General features: G+C 38.4%; 2 protein-coding genes across 3 annotated transcripts in view; one reads left to right on the top strand and one right to left on the bottom strand.

Moving 5' to 3' along the window:
* Nucleotides 1–33: 33 nt before the first annotated feature.
* hspbap1 (hspb associated protein 1) lies at nt 34–12,998 on the bottom strand. Of its 2 annotated transcripts, XM_008432428.2 has the most exons (8): nt 12,840–12,996; nt 10,972–11,183; nt 10,460–10,638; nt 8,947–9,083; nt 6,703–6,874; nt 4,430–4,513; nt 3,335–3,445; nt 34–1,695 (listed from the first exon to the last, which is right to left on the bottom strand). In XM_008432428.2, the coding sequence occupies exons 2-8, from the start codon at nt 11,165–11,167 to the stop codon at nt 1,225–1,227; spliced, it is 1,350 nt and encodes a 449-aa protein (XP_008430650.1). In that variant the 5' UTR covers nt 11,168–11,183; nt 12,840–12,996; the 3' UTR covers nt 34–1,224. The 2 variants fall into 2 exon arrangements, with proteins under 2 accessions (XP_008430650.1, XP_008430656.1); XM_008432434.2 differs by lacking the exon at nt 4,430–4,513 and having other exon boundaries at nt 12,840–12,998.
* Nucleotides 12,999–13,075: 77 nt separating this feature from the next.
* slc49a4 (solute carrier family 49 member 4) overlaps nt 13,076–18,878 on the top strand; it is a 51,720-nt gene continuing 45,917 nt past the window's right edge. The window contains exons 1-2 of the mRNA XM_008432446.1: nt 13,076–13,499; nt 18,141–18,234. Of these exons, the coding sequence (XP_008430668.1) occupies nt 13,202–13,499; nt 18,141–18,234 (392 nt within the window). The 5' untranslated portion in view covers nt 13,076–13,201. The remainder of the gene's footprint in view (nt 13,500–18,140; nt 18,235–18,878) is intronic.

Below are 18,878 nucleotides of genomic sequence, written 5' to 3'. Positions count from 1 at the left end.
TTAGGGAGAATTAAGGCATTCCACACACACTGGTATATTTCAAGAGTTTATTTCTGTGTAATTGTAGCTTACAACCAATGAAAACCCAACATTGAGTTTCTGAAAAACGTAGAATTGTATAAAAGAGCCAAAATAAGAAATTTTAAAACAAAAAGTCAACCTAGTGAAGGGTATTCCCCTGAACGACACATTATGTACACTCAACGCTTTTCATGAGATTCCTTTTACACAAATTACTGCATCAGTGTAGCGTGCCATGGAGGTTTAAAAGAAGCCCAGGCTGCTTCAGCAGTGGCCTTTAGTTTCTCATCTTACTCTTGAAACACACCTAGTTTATTAGGTCCGTTACATTTGCTGGCCAATCAATCACAGTGACACCATGGTTATTAGGGCAGGAATTGGTCTTTATTTTTTGCCTACTTGTATTAAACATTTCAATCTGTATTTTCCTAAGCTTGCCAGCAGAGGGAAGCTGAAGTGCTATAAAATGTACCTTTCAGCTTTTCCTTCCGCTAAACTTTCCACATATGAGTGGATACAGATTTTTATGAAGAGCCAACTTGTTCTTGTGAAAGGTTTCGACAACGATGTAAACCATAACACAACATTTCTGTTTTAGAAACTCTTTTCTTTATTATTGTTCTGATGTAATATCTGAACTTTTCAATGACATTCTAGTTTACAGAAATGGACTTTTATGCAACGAACAAGTAAATTCAATTAAATAAGAAGAATGATGCACCTTTAATGCAGAAGTCTGAAACATTTTGGTCGGGTTCAGTCACTAACCCCACATTCAGCTCTCATGCATCCTGAAACCATTACTATCAGGAAGTCATGGAGGTTCAGGCCCAATTTCTTTTGTCACTAAATGACAACAAAGCATCACAGAGAGAACAAATGCTTCCATCAGAGGAATATTATTCTGAATTATTTGTTGCATTAACATGCTAACTTGATCGAGGTGCTCATTTTTCCTCTGCCGGGGCAGCTAAACCAGATTAGCATGTTCTGGATGACACAGGGAGGAAATGTCAGAGCCACTCGCTGGCATGACTCACCACATAATTGCGTTTACTCAAATTTGGAGTCCGCAGCGCGAGGATCCCAGAATGAGGGGACAAATGAAAGGTGTCACATAACAGCAGGAAGTGAGCAGTTTGCTGCTGGAGATCCATGTTCGTCGCCGAGCGTCTCCCATCTGCGGCAGGTGAGGATCGAAGATTAAAGATGGCCGCCTCCGTGTCGTTCCAGGAGAAGCTCTGTCACACGGCTGATAATGTCAGGATGGACCAGACAGTCTAACAGGTCGTTAGTAGTAATCAGCGAAGGTCCCTGATTATTCCCGTGGTCCGCCGTTAAATCGCATGAGCTAAATCGAGTTAAATCAGCACCACATGTGTGTGTTTTCCCAGCAGAACCGTCGTCCCCAGGAGAGACGGCAGCGTCACCGGATGAGTCCGGAACCGTTTTCTCCGGTTCGTCTTCCTGACACTTTACAGGGATGAGATGTTCCCCGAACGGGAGTCGGACCCCGTCTCCTCTGAGCTTTAGTCGCCCACATGAGCCCCGTTTGGCAGGCTGAGTGGCCCTCGGGTCTGGGCCAGGCTTCTTGTGGAAGAGGCCCGTCGTTCTCTGAGCAGAAACTGCCAGGTTAAGGTACTGCATGTTTTCTTCATGGGAAGTCTTTTCTTCCTGGAAAATGTACAATTAAAAAAAAAAAATGTTTTAAACTTTCTAATGCTTTTAAAAAGATCTGTTAGTTTGCTGTAGGCCTACATTTCTTCAGAACGTTCCAGAATTTCAACTAATAATCAGACAAAACAGTTTCTTCAGTGTTGTGTGAAAATGTTTGAACTTGCAAAAGCTTTACACCAGCGACAGTAAATGGAAGAGATCAAATCATCTCTTCTAACTCCAGGAAGGAATCAGATGCAGTGCCTTTCAAAAGTATTCACCCCCCTGGTTTCTCATATTTATTGGCATTTTATGTGTTGGCCAACAAAAAATAAGACACTAAACACAGTTTTCAACTTCTGTCAGGACTGAAACAATTAGTTGCAATGAATCGATTATTGAAATAATAATTGTGAACTAATTTATTAATTGAATAATTGTTAATAGGGGTGTACAGATTAAAAAAAGGAAAGAACAATGTACTGAAAGCAGAAGTTGAGCTAAACTTGCTTAAAAAGAAAATGAAGTATTTGTTTATACGCATCTTTTATTTCTAAAAGGCTTAAATGAAAAATCTGCAGACTTTGCCAATTTCTTTTATTCGATTAATTATTTGAATTATCGATAGACTAATCATTAGCTAAAATAATCGTTAGATGCAGCCCGACTTTCATCTAGGAGCAATAATCTGAAAAGTGTGGCATGAATTTGTATTCACACATCAGGAGCTGGATATAATTAGATTACATTACACACATGCAAACAACTTTATTTATAATTATGTGACTTCTGAATGCAACTGGCTGTAATGAATCTTATCCAGATGTAAAATAAGCCTTGCTTTTCAGGTTTAGATTTTCCTCTGTGAAGTGGAAGGGAAGAAAAAAAGGAGAAAGAAAAACAATTTCGCACCGCTTTGTGTTAGTGTTTCAGATAAAATCCCAATAAAAAGAGCTGTTTTGGCAGCATGCGTGGAACGTGTACATGACAGTTTATTGCTGTCATCATAGATTAATAAAACAGATTCTCTCATACAGTTGATCTTTCTGATCTGTTAAACTTCCCTGTACAACAATTCACACGTTCTGCCGTTCATTTGTAGAAGAGCTGGGGTATCTCTATGCACACTGTGGCCTCAGTGCAGCTTAAAATCGCAAACTAAAGAATGTTCTAGAGGTGGGATAACAAAATTTTCACGAGGTACCGAGAGAGAGAAGAAAAAGAAAAAGTAGCCAAATGTGGCTGGTAGTCCCGAAAAGGACCACTAGAGGGCAACCAAGGTAAGACAAAAGCTTCCCTTAAAGGTGAGGATGGTTTGTATCTGACTGCAGACTGGATGGAGACTTAAAAACTATTAGATGTTTTCTCCAGAGATAGTGATTTTTTTGATAGCATTTTTTTTTGTTGAGTTAGATGAAAATAAGGATGCTTAGATGGGGATAATACTATCTTACATTTTTATTTCTGTCTGATTTAAAATGGCTGCCTCTTTCAAAGAACTTGCCACACATTTTGCTCTTTCATGTTTTTCAACCCTTAGTGAAGGAAATAATAATAATTTTTAAAAAAATGTCAGTATTTGGATTTTCATTTTGTTTGTCATCACTTTCTTTGGTTTTTATGTTATCTTGGATTCACGGCAGCATGCATTCGTTACCTCGGTGGGGTTCAGCCAGGCGTCAGCGTTGTCGTCACTCGGCGCACTTTTCATCGCACACACAACCGCCCTGGTTACGGCTTCGCTGACTCGAGCTGCGTCGTCCACTTCCTGTGCAGAAACAAGAGAGACAAACGTAAGTAAAACCTCAATTTATTTACTATAATTTTTACATTTAATGCAGACAGTTTTATTTGTGAAAATGCTTAGAAATGTGCTTCTGTTTTCATTGTCACAATAAAATGCCTCCAATCAAACACATTGCATATTAGACAAAGATAATCTGAGTAGAAATAATAAGCAATTTTCTAATGATTTTAATTATACAACTTTGCCCCATTTGTAAACATATTTGCTAAAGAAGGAGATGAATACGGAAGCAACTTGGATGATGAAATTGATTTGATCAATTAATCAAATTTTTTCATTTAGATTTTTTTCCCCACCAAAGCACTTCTTAGGTTTCACGGCCGCCATCTTGTTAGACAAGCGTGTTTTCAGCTTCTAATTATTTGTAATCTAAATTCAGGTCAACTCAGAGAACGGACGACTAACAGAAAAGTCAGTTTTTGACAATATTTTCTGTCATTTGTAATTTCTTTTTATGGAAAGGAAGTGAGAAAAACAAAAATGATAAAAATTGTAAATCAAATTTGGTATGAAAAAAAAAAAAAAAAGATTTGATTTTTAAGCCCCCAGCCGTGAAGCAAGCAAGGAAGAAAAGACAAGAAAGGTCACAGCAGCGTGTGAGGAAAGACAGGACACGACGTTTAGGCCATGTGAAGGGGAGCAAAGTCTTGAAGAACAAATATTTTTCCACGATCAATATTAAAATTCCAGAGTTTTCCAGATTGAACACAGGAACTCCGCTACTTGTATAGTTTGGACATTTCAGCTATTTGATTAGAGAAAATGACAGCATTTTTCCAGTTCTTCTCCCACACCTACGGACTTACAGAACAATTAAATCAAATCCCTCACTTTCCCAAACTCCAAAGGAGTTTAAAAACCTCAGAGCGCCTTGGACTATTCAGAGCATTGCTTCAGGAAAGTTTTAGGTGAAGAACACAGGACGAAGGAGAGACGCGCCGGTACCAGCTCAATCCAGGAGTTGACGCTGACGGTGATGGGATCTATTGACTCCACATAGTGCCACCAGTGCCTGGGGACATAAAGCACCTGGTCACAGGAGATAAGAAAGACAGAGAGGAAAAAACATTTAATTTATCAAGAGTTCAATGGCAGCAATTAGTTTCTAAACTTCTGTTTTCCAAAGATAAAAAGCTACTAAGTACACAGATAATCCAGCAGATGGCAGCATAAACCAGAACCCTAGTCGGTCCATCATTCATAAGGCGACTCTATTAAAAAAAACAAAAAACAAAAAACAAAAACTACGCACAAGGTTTATCGATTTCAGTCCAGGAGAGATAGAGACCAACAGCCTTTGCTTCCATGTCAACAAGTCATTTCTAAATATAGAATAAAACAAATCTCAGGCCAAAAGCTGTCTGCAGGAACCAAAGGTTACTTATTATGTGAGCTGCAGCAGAAAATGCAAGGAGGCCGATGAAATCGATGGTAAAAGGTGCAAAGGTCAGGAATGCTGCACAGACTCAATCGGGACTTGATTATGGAAAAAACGTACCTTGATAATGTTTTTCCAGAAAAAAGAAAGACAGGGATTCTGGTGAAACATATTTAGGCCATCTTTCTCAGAAGAGATGTTCAATTAAGCAGATAACGATGACGTCACCCTATGAATCAACTCGCATCAACATGTAGGCGGGTTTTTCTAAAGGCTGAGGAGGCTCAGAGAAGAGCAGACACAAAGGACTGGTTTCTTTGTTCCCTGAGTAAAAAACATGAGAAACAGGATGAAGAAGGGCAAGTAAAGGAAAACGGGAACTGTACGGTGTGAAAGAGGAAACGTTAATGATCCTAACTCCCTTCCCCCAGAGTTTACCACAGCTCTGCTGTAATTTAGAGCTCATCTTTATCTGAAGTGGGAAGTTAAGTCAATCATCACTCGACCTGCTGACCTGGACTTAACCCTGATTCCCACCCAAACACATTGTCCAAAGAGATGACGAGGTTACCTTTACAAACCTCATCATCTTACTTTCCTTGACATAAAAGCCCAAATCACCCAAAAGTGAAGCAGAACCACAATAAAAGTGTAATTTCAGGAGAGACACATAGAGACACATAGAGAAATGAAATCTGTTTTATTATTTTCAAATTTCTATTTTTATTTTTTCCCCAATTTCCACTTTTTCTGTGAATTTTTTTTTCTGAATTCCATTTTAATAACTTGGGAAAAATGTCTCGTTATAAGAGAAATAATCGGCCAGTGGATCTAGTATTTTTTCATCAATATGAAGGAATTACTGATTTAAAACAAGCTCCTGTATCTTGCTGAAAAGTGACTTGTAAGCTGGGTTTGTTTTGCTTCAAGCGTAGTAAGATATTTGCACTAGAAACAAGACCAAGAGTCCTTCGTAAAATTTGACTTGTTTTGCAACGAGAAAAATACAGGAGAGCACCGGACGACAGGGAAAGGATCCATGAACACACAATCAGAGTTACAATGGAAACGTTTAGAATCAGCCACGTTTCACAACGGCCCAAAGTCCAGATCTAATTAAAAAGTCCAGATCTAATTAAATAGTCCAGATCTAAATAAAAGCCGGTGTGAAAACCTGAAATCCTGACGTTCACAGATGTGCTTCAAAACAAAAAAAAGCAGCTGTGATTGCAGGAAGGTAAGGTTAAGGTACAATTTATTAACAATAATTATGATCTCAATACCTTCTTGGATGTTTTTTCCTACACGGTTTTGATAAAGAATGTTTCTCTTTCTTTCCTCTTCACAAAGACGCTTCTTTGTGCTCGTCTATCACATAAACACAATAAATCCATTGTGTTTTTGAGTAGGCTTTGGTGTGAAAATATTTCAAAGGGAGTGAATACTTTTACTATAAAACCGCATGAGAATTACTCTGTCTGTTTAGATAACTTACTAGAATATACATTTTYTAATCTGTTAAAAAAATTATAAAAGTTTAGAAAACTTCACTTTTTCCATTCTGGTTCAGGCCAGAAGTTACAAAAGGACTTCTTAAGACGGCGTATGTACCGTGTAAATAAGGTGTTAATACTTGTTCATAGAAAGTGGCCATAGATTCATCAATCGACGTAAGAAAAAGGAAGTAAGAAAGTTTTAATTTGGCCGTGAAAAAGAGTTTTTAATTAACTTTAAAGATAAATCAATAAAAGCCTTTCTTTGTGCGTCCTGGATCAATAAACTCATCAACTAGTGTCATCTTTGAGATTAGGTTGCATTTTTAACCTTGTCGCACTCTGACCTGCCCGGGCTCCAGAGTCACCGTGTGGGTTCTGGCCCCCTGGAACTGCGGGAACTTCCTCGGGTCTGGACGGAGAACTTGGACCTGGCTGAAGACGCTGGACTCCTCGTAGGGGATCCGGGTCGGGTAAAGCTTCGCCGTGTCCTCAGGGGGGAACAGATGCCAGCGTTTCCTGCAGAGAAGGAACGCCATTTTAATCCAAATACAATCTGTTTCACTGTGTTCATGCCACATAAAGAAAAAGGGAAAAGCAGCAAAAGAAAGCTGAATTTTTAAAAACCCAAACCCAATCCAAATTCCAACTCTGCTCTTATTTGACAGCTGCAAACCCAAACAATCTTTTCTAACCTAAAACCTAAATTGAATTCCCTCTATAGTTCGTTTAAAAACTATTTGACTTTGCCAATGCTTTTTTAAAATTTATTTCCTGTTGATCTGATCTAGCAGAAGGCCAAATGTCATGATATCAATCAACACCGTTGTATTTCCATAGATCAGCAGAGTCAAAAGACTGCTGCAGCGGCATTTCATTCCTTCAGAGATCAATATCGAATAAAAGAACCCGAGACCCAATTACAAGCTGTGAGACACAACTGTTGCTCCCTGAGAGGCCGCCAAAGTGAGATAACGCAGACCTTTTTCTTTTCATTTCTTGGCTCGCTCTGCTCCGTTATTGTGGCTCGCCTCGTCGTCTGCTCTTTGCTGCTCCTCTGGAGAGCAGAGGGACAAATTAAATCCTTTCCAGAGGGCAGATCGCGCCAAGTGTCAGGAGCCGCGGTGCTCTTCACCTTCAGCGTTGTGGAAGAGTTGGGCGCTTAAGAGGCTGAAAACTTTCCCTGCCAACAGCGTTGAAATACACACGAGGAATCCTGCCTGGCTGCAGGTCCTGTGTGTTAAATTTAAGTGTGACATTGTTTCAGATTTAAATGGCAGGGATTGGTTTAAACACACAATTTCAATTCAGTTTAAAAAAAAAAAAAGATTTCTCAGATGCCTTCATCCGTATTTAGTTCAAAAACTTTATTTTCAAAGTAGGGGATGTTTTATTCAAAGAAAGGTAAACATTACCTTAACCATAACTGTCCGATTGAAAATAGTACGGATGAATCGATATGAAAGTTTGAGCCGATGTGAATATCCAGTATCCGATACCAACACTGCTGTTATTGTCAATAACCCGTAGTTACCGATATGTATATTATTGTATATTTTCGTACACTTTTGACACTGTGTGAAAGCGACCACACCGGTTCGGTTAAACACCAAACACATATCGAGCTACTTCCACCTCCTGAAACACAAATGGCAACAAAATGCAAATAAATTGGTTGTTAATATTGTATCACTTTTACCAACCTATACTGATATGTCAAAAAAATGACTAGCATTAGCCGATACCAATATTAATGCGGATGTATCATCCATCGACAGAAAATAAAATTGTTGAGCATGATTACGTTTTTAAACATTCCTTCTGTGCATGTTCTGTTTATGTCTTCTTCAGCATGAATTACTGCAAGGTTAAGTTTTTTTTACATGATAATGAATGGAAGAAGATTTTAAATACATAAGAACCTGGATCAAGGAATTACATCTTTTAAAATGGCTACAGCTTTTGCTGAAATGTGAACAGTCGTTTAATGTGAACAACAAAACATGAGAGAAGCACCATGATCAGTGATATGGCTCCTCTGAAGAGTTCCTACATTTTTTTCAGACTCAAAATTCCAGATTTCTCATCGTTTTCCTCCTGACTAATTTAAAATGCAAACCCTAAAACTCACTATGGCACGCTGGTACTGACTCCTGTGCCAGAGAAGTAGCTATTGGCTGTCCTAAAGGTCGCTAGAGGTCAAATGCATGGTGGGCAGATAATGAAGCTAATTTCTTTGACTGATGCAGGTTGTGTCCAATGTGAATTTGATGTAGTGGGCATTAGTAACGCACCCACACCGGTTTTGTTCTTTTTCAAACAATGTTTTTAGCCCTTTTTTTTTGCCAACTCATTTTTAGACTAATAATTAAATCCCTTTTCAAAAATTGGCCTGTTTAATTATTTGGTTCATTAATAACAAACAACTTACATTTTTTTTTAACCTTTTATTAATTGGCCTTTATACCTCTCTAGCTTCAAAACAAAAGCCGGAAAAGGAACATTTTGGGGGCTCGTCCGGGATATAGCTGAAGAGCTCAGCTTGTGTAATATATCTATTTTTTGTGATGGGTTCAGGTGTTCCTTCTTACCTTCCTTGAACCTGCAGCACCAGGTTACAGCCGTAGGTATCCAGATGGCACGGCGTGTTAGCCCCTTCTGTGCCAATCCACAGAGTGCTCTCTTTCCCGCTACGTCCCTCAAAGCCAAACTCAGACCACTTTACATCCTGGAATAAACAGGAATCGTTTATTCCTTCTAAAACAGTGTCCAGAGTATAACTAAAGTTTACTGAATTAATTTAGTCCATAATTATTTCAAAACTTTAGAAACAAGGCTGATCTTGTCACCAGAGTTACAACCTTGCCATCTCATTGCTTATTTATAACACCGTCAGCTGCAGTGACAGAGCACACATACGGAAACAAATGAAGTTGTCCAAGCAGAAAAAGTAAACTTAAGATTGGTAATTGTTTCTAGGAAAACTGCCTCGTCACTTACATACTACCAAAGCAAAAGTATTAAATCCCACAAGGTCCCAGAATAATGAAGTCATTATTCTGTATGAAAGTAGCTGGAAATGACAGACTGGTCAATTTAGCCTTGAGGAAGCCTTCCTCCCAGCACCATGACTCTCTGCTCGTCTCATAGCCATAAATGTCAGTAGATAATAATTGCAGGTGGATGCCATGTAACAGTTTATCACACCGACTAAAACAAAATTAATAAATTCCAGACCATTGCTAAAAAAAAGAAGCGACACTTACGTGATTCTTGAGCAGAGGATGAGTCAGTTAGTTAATAAAAAGCTGCTGGTGCTTGGGGACAAACGTAAAATGTCAAACAAGAAGCTCAAATTAAATGAAAGATGGGAAATGCTAATTTGGCTTTTACCAGAATGCTTAATATTTGAATTGCTGAACATTTCTATGTCTTCCACAAAGTTTGGCAGGCTGAAGTGAGCAGCATATTTTTATTCATTACTATATTAAATAAAATTAAGAGTTAAGATATCTGAGGAGTGTGCAAATGAGTGGAGACTAAGCTATAAAATATAAATGTAACCTTTAAATTAAGAATATTTATTGAGTACATTTCTATGAAAAAAGTGAAGACATTTTTGTTTTAACAAAACTCACTGGTGGTGCAACTACTAGCATTCCAGCTGCTCATCTTCCTTTTGCTCATAGGACAGCACTTAGTCTTCTTCTATAACATTTCACAGAGAATAAATGGAGAGACCCAGAATCATTCCTTTTATTTTTGCACAGGATCATTCAGAGTTTTGGGACTTATGTACTGCTCCTTTCAGCGCACCCAAAAGGTTTTTCTTTTTAGAATTTAGGCCAGGGGACAGAAATGGCCATCGAAGAAGGCTGTGTTTTTGTCTGGTGATCCATTTCAGAATTGATTTGGCCACATGTTTTGAAACATTATCCTGCTGAAAGTTGCAATAACAAGCCGTTTTCTATTTACTGGTTGAGTCCACTAGATTTTTTTCATTAAAATCTCAAGGTGTTCCAAAGAGTTCATGGCGATTCTATCACAAATACCCAACAGCGTCCAAATACCCCAGGGAAACAAATAGCGGGGCAGGACGGTTACCTCAAACATGGAAGGCTGATCGTGGAACAGCGTGGTGATGTACTTGTAGTCAGCATAAGCCCAGTACTCTGAGCAGGGGTATTCATAGAAAGACCCCACATCGGTCTGATGCTGAGTCCAGCGCAGGAACTGAGCCACTGTGGCCTCGATGTACGAACACTGAGTCTCAAACAGAGGAGCTGCAGAGAGGGAGAAAGAAACGAGAGCGTTTGGATGAACTTCAGTCCTATTCATAATTCCTTTGTTTTAAAACATTTTAAATTAATTATATAAACAAACAAAAAAATCTGCAACACATTTTTGTAAGCCTTTCAGTCTTTTTTCAATACTTTCTAATGGTTTTCTTTCCATCGGCATTTGAAACCTCACTTCATGAACAGCTTTAACCTGGTGAGAGCCAGAGGACACTCACTGTAGCTTGAGGTCCAATTTCTTGCTAAACATGGATTCTAGATGATTTATTACTGAAGAGCGACGCCTTCCCTCTGAAGGGATCCGTCATTCGTTCTTACCGTTTGTTGCCTCTTTCCTTCCGAGTCTGAATCGGATCAGCCTGTCTTGGAGGCAGCCTGACAGATGCTGTGCAGTCCAGTGCAGGACAGGCCAGCCCTGGGTCATGTTCAGGAAAACTGCAGGATGCTGCAAATGATCCAAAATCCATCTGGTCTCCTCTGGGCTGAAGGGTTTAATGGGGGTCACGGCCGCCATTGCCTGGGGGTCCACGCTGTTCACAGGTTGCAGCAAGGGAATAAGATACGGTATTAGCAGAGTCAGCGTTTAATATTTGTGCCGAATACAGATGGCATGCAGAGGGTAGAGAATGATGTTTATATCTAGTCATTTTGAAATATTCACTCTTTTTTATATATATATATATATATATATATATATATATATTACAAACTTTGCATTTATCACCTAAGATGAAGTAGCTTTCGAAAAATAAGCAATTTCCCCTTGGGGATCATTAAAGTATATTCTATTCTATTCTATTCTATTCTATATCTTCTTTGTTGAGGCATACAGCAAGTGGCAAATTAAAGGAAGCAATGATAATTCGACTCATTATGAGATTATGATATATTCTGTAAAATGTATCTCTATGTTTCCAATATAGTTTATTTGGATTACTAATAAATTTACTTGACTTTTGAATCCGATTATAAACAGACTGGTTTTGGTTTATTAAATGTGGTTTTCAGTCATTTGGATGTCATTGATTTTAGGTCTTTGCCCTCATTTCTTCTTTACATTTTTAATCTCTACTTACAACTATGCTATTTTACAAGCATAAAATAGAAAGACTTGTAATTCCTACCCTGGTCTTTTTGTTTAAAAACTTTGCATAACACTATTAATATTATTTTTGGTTCTTCTTCCTCTTTGGGTTAATGGACTCTTAACCTCAAATAAACCAAAATAACTCAGAAAACCCAGCTGCTGCTGGATACACTTTACTTTAAAATAACCTAATTTCCTAACATAAAACTACAAGTACAATATAATAAATGTCTTTAAATCATCCTCTTTTAAATAAAAAGCAAAACCACCATCTGGTGTGCATCAGCTAGCAGGCAGCCATTTTTAGTATCCAAAAAGTTGGGTGCGAAATCATCAAAAGAAATTTCTGAAATTAGAGCAAAGAGGCAAGATGACATTCATCCTGAATGACCACAAAACCTTGACATAAACTGTCAGGCAGAGTGGTGGGGGTGTGGTGATGTGTTTGTTAGCAACAAAAGGCAGTCACCTTAACGCCTGTCTTGAGTAAAAGAAAATAAATCTTCTGCATATTCATCCTATTTTTATATTACAATGTAAGAAGATCTGAAGAAAATTTGTTCGGATAACTTGTTGATTTATTAAAATATACTATTTAATCGCACCCTTGTTAGGTTTGACCACAATAACTGCCAGGTTAGTCATTTTGTATCCGTTTTGCACGTCGTTCCTGTTTAATGATTTATTTTGTTTTCTGAGACGTGTTCGATGTATTTTGAAAGCAATCCCCCCCTCCCCCCAAAAAATTATTGAAATTGAATCTTGCTGGGAAGCTAAAGCTAAGTTTGAACTTCCGCATTAAATGCTAATGAACTGTAATGAGACAACAGCGGGAATCCTACAACTTATTAACATTACCTTTTGCTTTTAGCATACTTCAATAATTAAGATGATGTCTATTCTAATTTCAAACAAAATACCAGCTGAACGGGGCTGTACATTTATTGGAAAATAAAAATGGAACTAATGATGTTAGCTGCCTTATGTTTGTTTGTAAGCATAGATTCATATTTTCCGTTTAACAGCGAAAATATCCAAGTGAAATCAGCTCCAGCTAGCTTCGTGGAGACGCATGTTTCTGTGGAAAAGCAACACTCACCTATCCCTACACGTGCAGAGGAACTTCTGGCGGATGTAAACAAAACTCACATGACACAGCGCGCTCTCAATTTACATTTGGCAATTGTAACTGCTCCATTTTGGCTCTTTTTTTGGCTGCAACATCCTCAGTAAAGCTCGCGCGTAAGCGGGGCCGTAATGGCGGCGGTAGCACAGCAGTTTCCCCCACAGCAAACTATTTCCGTTTGGACATGCGCAGTGGAGCAGTTTCGCAAAAAAGGGGGCTGTCGGCTTGGCTGTTATTATTTTGTACACGACAGTAGCTGAGCAGTACTTCTGCTGTCCTTCAAACACAGACGTAAAAGTTAGCTTTCGGACTACACTGACAACCGAGCGGCTACTATGGGTGCCGCTTCGAGCACCGAGGCAGAAAGGGAGCCGCTAATTGCTCCGACTTCCGCTGGGACTACTAACAGCCTGCCTGTAAACAGCCGAGTGTATGGCAGAAGATGGCTGGTTTTGACCCTGTTTTCCCTGCTGGGACTCATGCAAGGGATGGTCTGGAACTTCTGGGGACCCATTCAGAACTCGGCTGTAAAGGCTTACGGGTTCACCAAGTCTGACATCGCAGTTTTGGTTCTGTGGGGCCCGGTTGGGTTCTTTCCCTTTTTGCTGTTTATGTGGTTAATGGACAAAAAAGGTGAGTTGTTCTAATTTGGTACAACGTGTCCTGTGTAGACATTATGTTACTGTTTGGCCCTTCACCCTGGTCAATACTGTGACACATAGATTATCGAAGTTTCGATAATGAAAACTCTCAAAAATTTGGGTGACGAAAATCAGACATTGCCGCGTTTTAAAGACCACATGATTACCGTTTTTATTTTTTATTAAGATATGAATACATTTACTTAGTCTTTGTATGAGGATTGTTAGCTTTGAACAAAATGTTGACAAAAATTATTTTTTGCTAATTTTTACAAATTGATTTCACTCAGTTGTTCAAAGATCTGATCACAGGTTAAATACTAAAAATAAAATGATATATTCTCCCCTACACTTTAAAATATTCTTGCATTGTAAAATAATCAATTTCAGGTTTAGCCAGCCTAGACATTTTAGATTTTGAGCTTATAAAATGTAGCCAAACAACAAGCAAAACAAAAATGTGACACAGTCTTTCGACATGGCATTGAATTACAAACTGTAAATAAGAGGCATCTTTAGACACTTTGGTGCGCACTTGTATTTTCTTACAGTGTATATAAACTGTGCACATTAGTGAGGGGGTGTCCATTTTCCATTGACAGGACATGTAAATAAGCAAGATAAGTCTTCGTTTGCGGCCCCCTAAAGCTGTGCTGCCCTGGGTAAAGAGCCCACATCAAAACTGTAATTTGAACAAATGGTAAATTAATTATTCAATTGTTCCCTTTGGTAAGTTTACAGATGAAGTTGGAGCCATATGAACATAAACACTATTAGAACATGTTTGCATTTTAAAACTTCAGTCGTCACTGACATCAGCATTGAGAAATTCCTGAATATTTCGGGAAGCGCTTTCGATTTATTGTGAGGAAGTTGAAGAACTCGACTTAAGCCTCTGAGTCAGAGTGGGCCCCACCTAACCAGTTCAGACTGCATCACCTGACACAAAGTGTGTAATGTCCTCCACACTGAGTTAGTAAGTAGTTTTGTCTGACAAAGTGCTGCGTTTCATTATCTTGATTGTAAACATGCAAAAACCTGAGCGGAATAATTCTGACAGTCTTGTGATCCTGATTCGTCATCAGCATTTTGGGAGTTCTGTTTTTATCTGCGCCAAAGTTGGTTTCAGTCGGCATTTCTCCTTCTTTACATAAATGTTAGGAAATTCATAGCAGTGAGTCAATGTAAAGCTGCTCCCACAGACTTATAAAACCTAAAAAAAAATGTAAAAAATAAGAACAAGATGTCCTGTTTTCTCAAATTGCGTTGTCACATGGTCTAATTTGGTTTACAAGAGCGGTCGCTACAGGTTTAAACCTTGTCTGCCTTCATGGATTTCTGTGCTGCATACATGCACATGTTGACATCCACATGCAGAGACACGAATCAGTGGGGGAAAGGCTCTGGCTCCCTGCTGAGAACTCCCGCTTACTCGGAGGTAGAAACTGCTTGTGAACAACCAGGCAGGTGTCGCCATTTAAAGAGAAATCCAGTCACAGAAGCGTCAGCGTTATAAAAGATGCTTTGAGGGTATAATTGTTTGGTGATGGAGAGTACTTTCCAAAATTCTGATCCCAACATTTTACTTGTAATATTATTAGCATTTCACAGTCTTCTCTGAAGCACATGTTGGCTATAAAACCGTTTCTATCTGCTGATAACTGTTGCTCACGTTCTTTCATTGAGTTTTAGATCAGAGTGCGTCCGCCGGTTTTAATAGAAGACTTTCATATAAAAGGCTGGTCACTGTGGACGAAGGATTTATCTTTAATCTCTAGGCAGAAACACTTTACTACAGATCGAGTCAGAAAATTAGAATATTACTGAAAAGCCCATTTATTTTAGAAACTGTACACCCATTACGTAGACACAGATGGATGTTTGAAAGCTTTTATTTCTGTTAATTATGATATGTTTTCCATTACCTGTAAGTGGAAAATTGACATTTAACACTAGAATATTACAGCATTCCAACTACTTTTACAAACAGAAATATTAATGAAAAGTATGTAAATTTTTGCTTAAAGGTGCTCTCCATGATTTCTATAAATGATGTTTTTGAGAAGTTTGCATCATAAAACAAATTTAAAAAGTTGAGAGAGGAGCAACTAAAATATTATGAAGCATTAAAAAATATATATTTCTGATAACCTAAATTAAAAATAAATTATTTTCTAGAGTTTTAAATTCTTGACCTCGCTACACTTAAGTGGTGATGAAGGGAGGAAGTGGAAGTAACCGTGGTTACCTGTTAACATGGAATCAGTCAGATGATGACGGTGCAGCAGCCTCTCAAAATATCTGCTTCTGCAAACATTTGTAAAGAAGAACGATGAAAAGCCTTGAGCAATAATGCCATGTGTACGTTTTTAAATGATTCTTTTCATTTTTGGATGTGCTGACATTTGGTTCCCGATAAATCTTTTATTTATTTATTTTTTTGTTCTGGCTGCATAACTCAATTATATTGAATTTTAATTACACTTAATGAAAAAAAAACAAATTTCTTTCATCTGAAAAGGTGAAATGGTTGGTTTTGAAGTGTTTGAAAAACAAACATTAAAATGTGTATGCATATTATAGCTTCCCCTTAAAATTAATGACCAATAATCGTTTTTTTTTTTTTTTCTTTCTTTTTTGGATGAAATACATCTTATTTGAAGCTTTTTCTCACAAGAAACATCTTGACAAGATCTTTAGCTAGTTTTTTAGTCATAAGTTTCTTGACTTGTAATTGAACCTCAGACAGCTAACAGCCTTTGAACAACTTCTACACCACGTCTATTAATGAGATAAAGCTTTATGGGTCACTATATCAGCTTGCAATACTGTATACTGTAGCTGGTCTACTGACCCACATAAGGAGCAGAGAATAATGCTGCCGATAAGATTGGTTTCTCGCGTAAGTATCGCTCGATCGTCAATCTCACAAAATTATCACTCCCGTTCAGCACTTGTCCATGCAGTAACTGCATCCACAACAAATTTTTGAACAACTAAACAAAAAAATAAAGCAGTGGTGCAGGAATATGTGTCAAGAATGAGTCCCAAGCCAGGCCTGTGAGAGTAGAACAATTTCATTTCAACCTCACAACACAACATGTCGCAAAAATAATGGCATCTGATAACCAGTGGGCTCAAATATGTTATTACACACTACTGTTTTTGTATGCAGTCTTTGTTGGATATTACTTTCAGGGTCAGAAATGCATTTCGATTCTCTTGACGGCCATAGTTCATTACCGTTTTGGACAGTGTTCACTGGAGCAGATGCCCACATTTGGCACGGTTGACAGTACTCTACCTGCTGAGGTCAGAGGACACTGGCAGCACTGTAACATCTAATGTAGCAGCTACACCAGTTCAAACTTGGCAAACAACGCAAAGTATAAAACAGTATGTACATTAGAGAAAGCACAAAAATTGAGTCACAATCACAAAATTAGCTAGGCGCTCCTGCTGGAAGTCAAATGGGAGGCTAAACTTTAAAACAGCTGCAGCTTTTAAAAAACCTGCTGCAAGACAGTATTCCAAGGCAGGCTGCAAATTTGCAACACAGAGGCTGAAACACAAAGGAATCAAGTTGTTGCACAGATCCAGAAGATAAGGCAATGCGCCCGGTAGAAAACTGAAGTAATGTTGAGAAGAGGTACAAATCAGAACCAAAGCCCCCATTTACTAGTTACTGATTACCCAGCTTATCTGACCCCTTCTGTTTTATTACAGGCCAGAGATCTAGGAAATTATGGTTCACCTCGAAATAGGCCAACTGTAATGTGTAGCTTACATATCCTCAAGGCTAAGAGTGACAAACTCTCTCAAAGTTTCATTCGTGGTATTGATGTAACTCAGGCAATCTTTAACAAGGCACTAAGAGTTTTTTGTTGATATACATGAAATGTTCAGGTGATATAATTATGAGGCCTCACTCTTCTAAACCCGACATACAGAGTTTCACTTTTGTTGAAACTCATTTTAAAAGAAGAAAAAACTGCAACCATTGTTTTTCATCCAACTTTAGTTAGGGTTGACATGCAGTGCCTTTAAATTAATCATACTGTGGTAACTTTTTGCATTTTGTCACAGTATAGGCACAGACTTCAAAGCACTTTGTTGAGATTTTGTGTGATAGATAAACACAAAGAGATTCATAATTTTGAAGCAACAAGAAAAAAGTTGTATTTTTGTTTCTTTTCACAAATAAAAATGTGAAAAGTGTTGCATGCAGCAAATCTTTCTGCATATTCTCAATTAGATTGGGATCTAGACTTTGACTGGGACATTCTACAACATTGAACAATTCAGGAAGGTATGAATACATTTACTCAGCAGTGCATTTCTGTAAGTAAGATTAGGTGAAATAATAAATGGAAACCTGAAACAGAGGAAAGTGGTTTTTCAATAATTAACCAGTTGTGCTGATTGATTGAACTAAAAGTCTGATCTCGCGCTACAGGAAGTGAGGAATACTTTCATAGGTTGCAGCAGAATCATGTGACACAGAAATGTGGATCAGGACAAATTGTGAACACGGTGTCGTTATAAAATAAACCTCTCTCACTCGTTTTAGTTGCAGCCAGTTCTTCCCGTCTATTTGTCATCTTCGTTAACGTCTGTGCCTTTTGCTGTCCAGGATTACGGGCGTCCCTCCTGCTCTCGGCCTTCTTCATGCTGCTGGGATCGGCCATGCGAAGCATCCCGCTGACGGACCTGCACCTCAGACGGTGGTAAGAGTCCTGCATGCATTATGGAAGCAGATGGTCTTGGAGGGCAAACATGATGCTGAGGGTGAAAACGAGACACGGAGCGACTTGCAAACTGCAATGCGGTCATTTCGGAACTAGATGCGTTTGACATATTTTCACGGCTAAGCTGAAAATATGACGGAAAAAGAGACCAGCATGGCAAAGTTAGGACCTCTTCTTGTCTGACGAGTCTGATAGTATTTCAGTTTAATTAGAAATTTGAGGCATTTATGCTAAATTAATTTTCTAATTTAATTTAAAGCACAAAATCTGAACATGAACCCATTAGGTCACATTTGTCTGATTTGTTCTTTTATGTTTAATGTACAGTAATCATGTTTGTCAGTACTTCCGTCAATTGGTATCCTAAGTTAAGTAGGCGAGGTCAGATGAGGTTTAGAGTGATTTGTCTCTTTATTCTCCCTTCCAGGAAGGATAAAGTGTGGACTCTTCCAAACTCACTCATCTGACTCAATGGCTCTTAAGTTGATTTTGTTATTTTTTGTACCAGTATCACTAGGCAACATGGCAAAAATATTACCACAGCTTTTTTTTTTTCTTTGAAATTCTTGGTACTAAAGTTGATGGGTACAATAAAAGCACAGTGACAAAGGGACTTTAAGCCA

This window comes from Poecilia reticulata, linkage group LG2, assembly GCF_000633615.1.
Source record: "Poecilia reticulata strain Guanapo linkage group LG2, Guppy_female_1.0+MT, whole genome shotgun sequence".
Lineage (NCBI taxonomy): Eukaryota > Metazoa > Chordata > Actinopteri > Cyprinodontiformes > Poeciliidae > Poecilia > Poecilia reticulata.
This window is presented reverse-complemented; position numbering and strand designations above follow the sequence as displayed.

Excerpts from the sequence above, each read along its gene's own strand:
- hspbap1 (XM_008432428.2), bottom strand. The coding sequence starts at position 11,167 with ATGGCGGCCGTGACCCCCATTAAACCCTTCAGCCCAGAGGAGACCAGA. Across the intron at positions 9,084-10,459 it reads ATCAGCCTTCCATGTTTGAG|GATGTAAAGTGGTCTGAGTT; the intron begins GTAACCGTCCTG and ends TGTTTATTCCAG. Across the intron at positions 4,514-6,702 it reads TGACTCTGGAGCCCGGGCAG|GTGCTTTATGTCCCCAGGCA; the intron begins GTCAGAGTGCGA and ends TCCTGTGACCAG.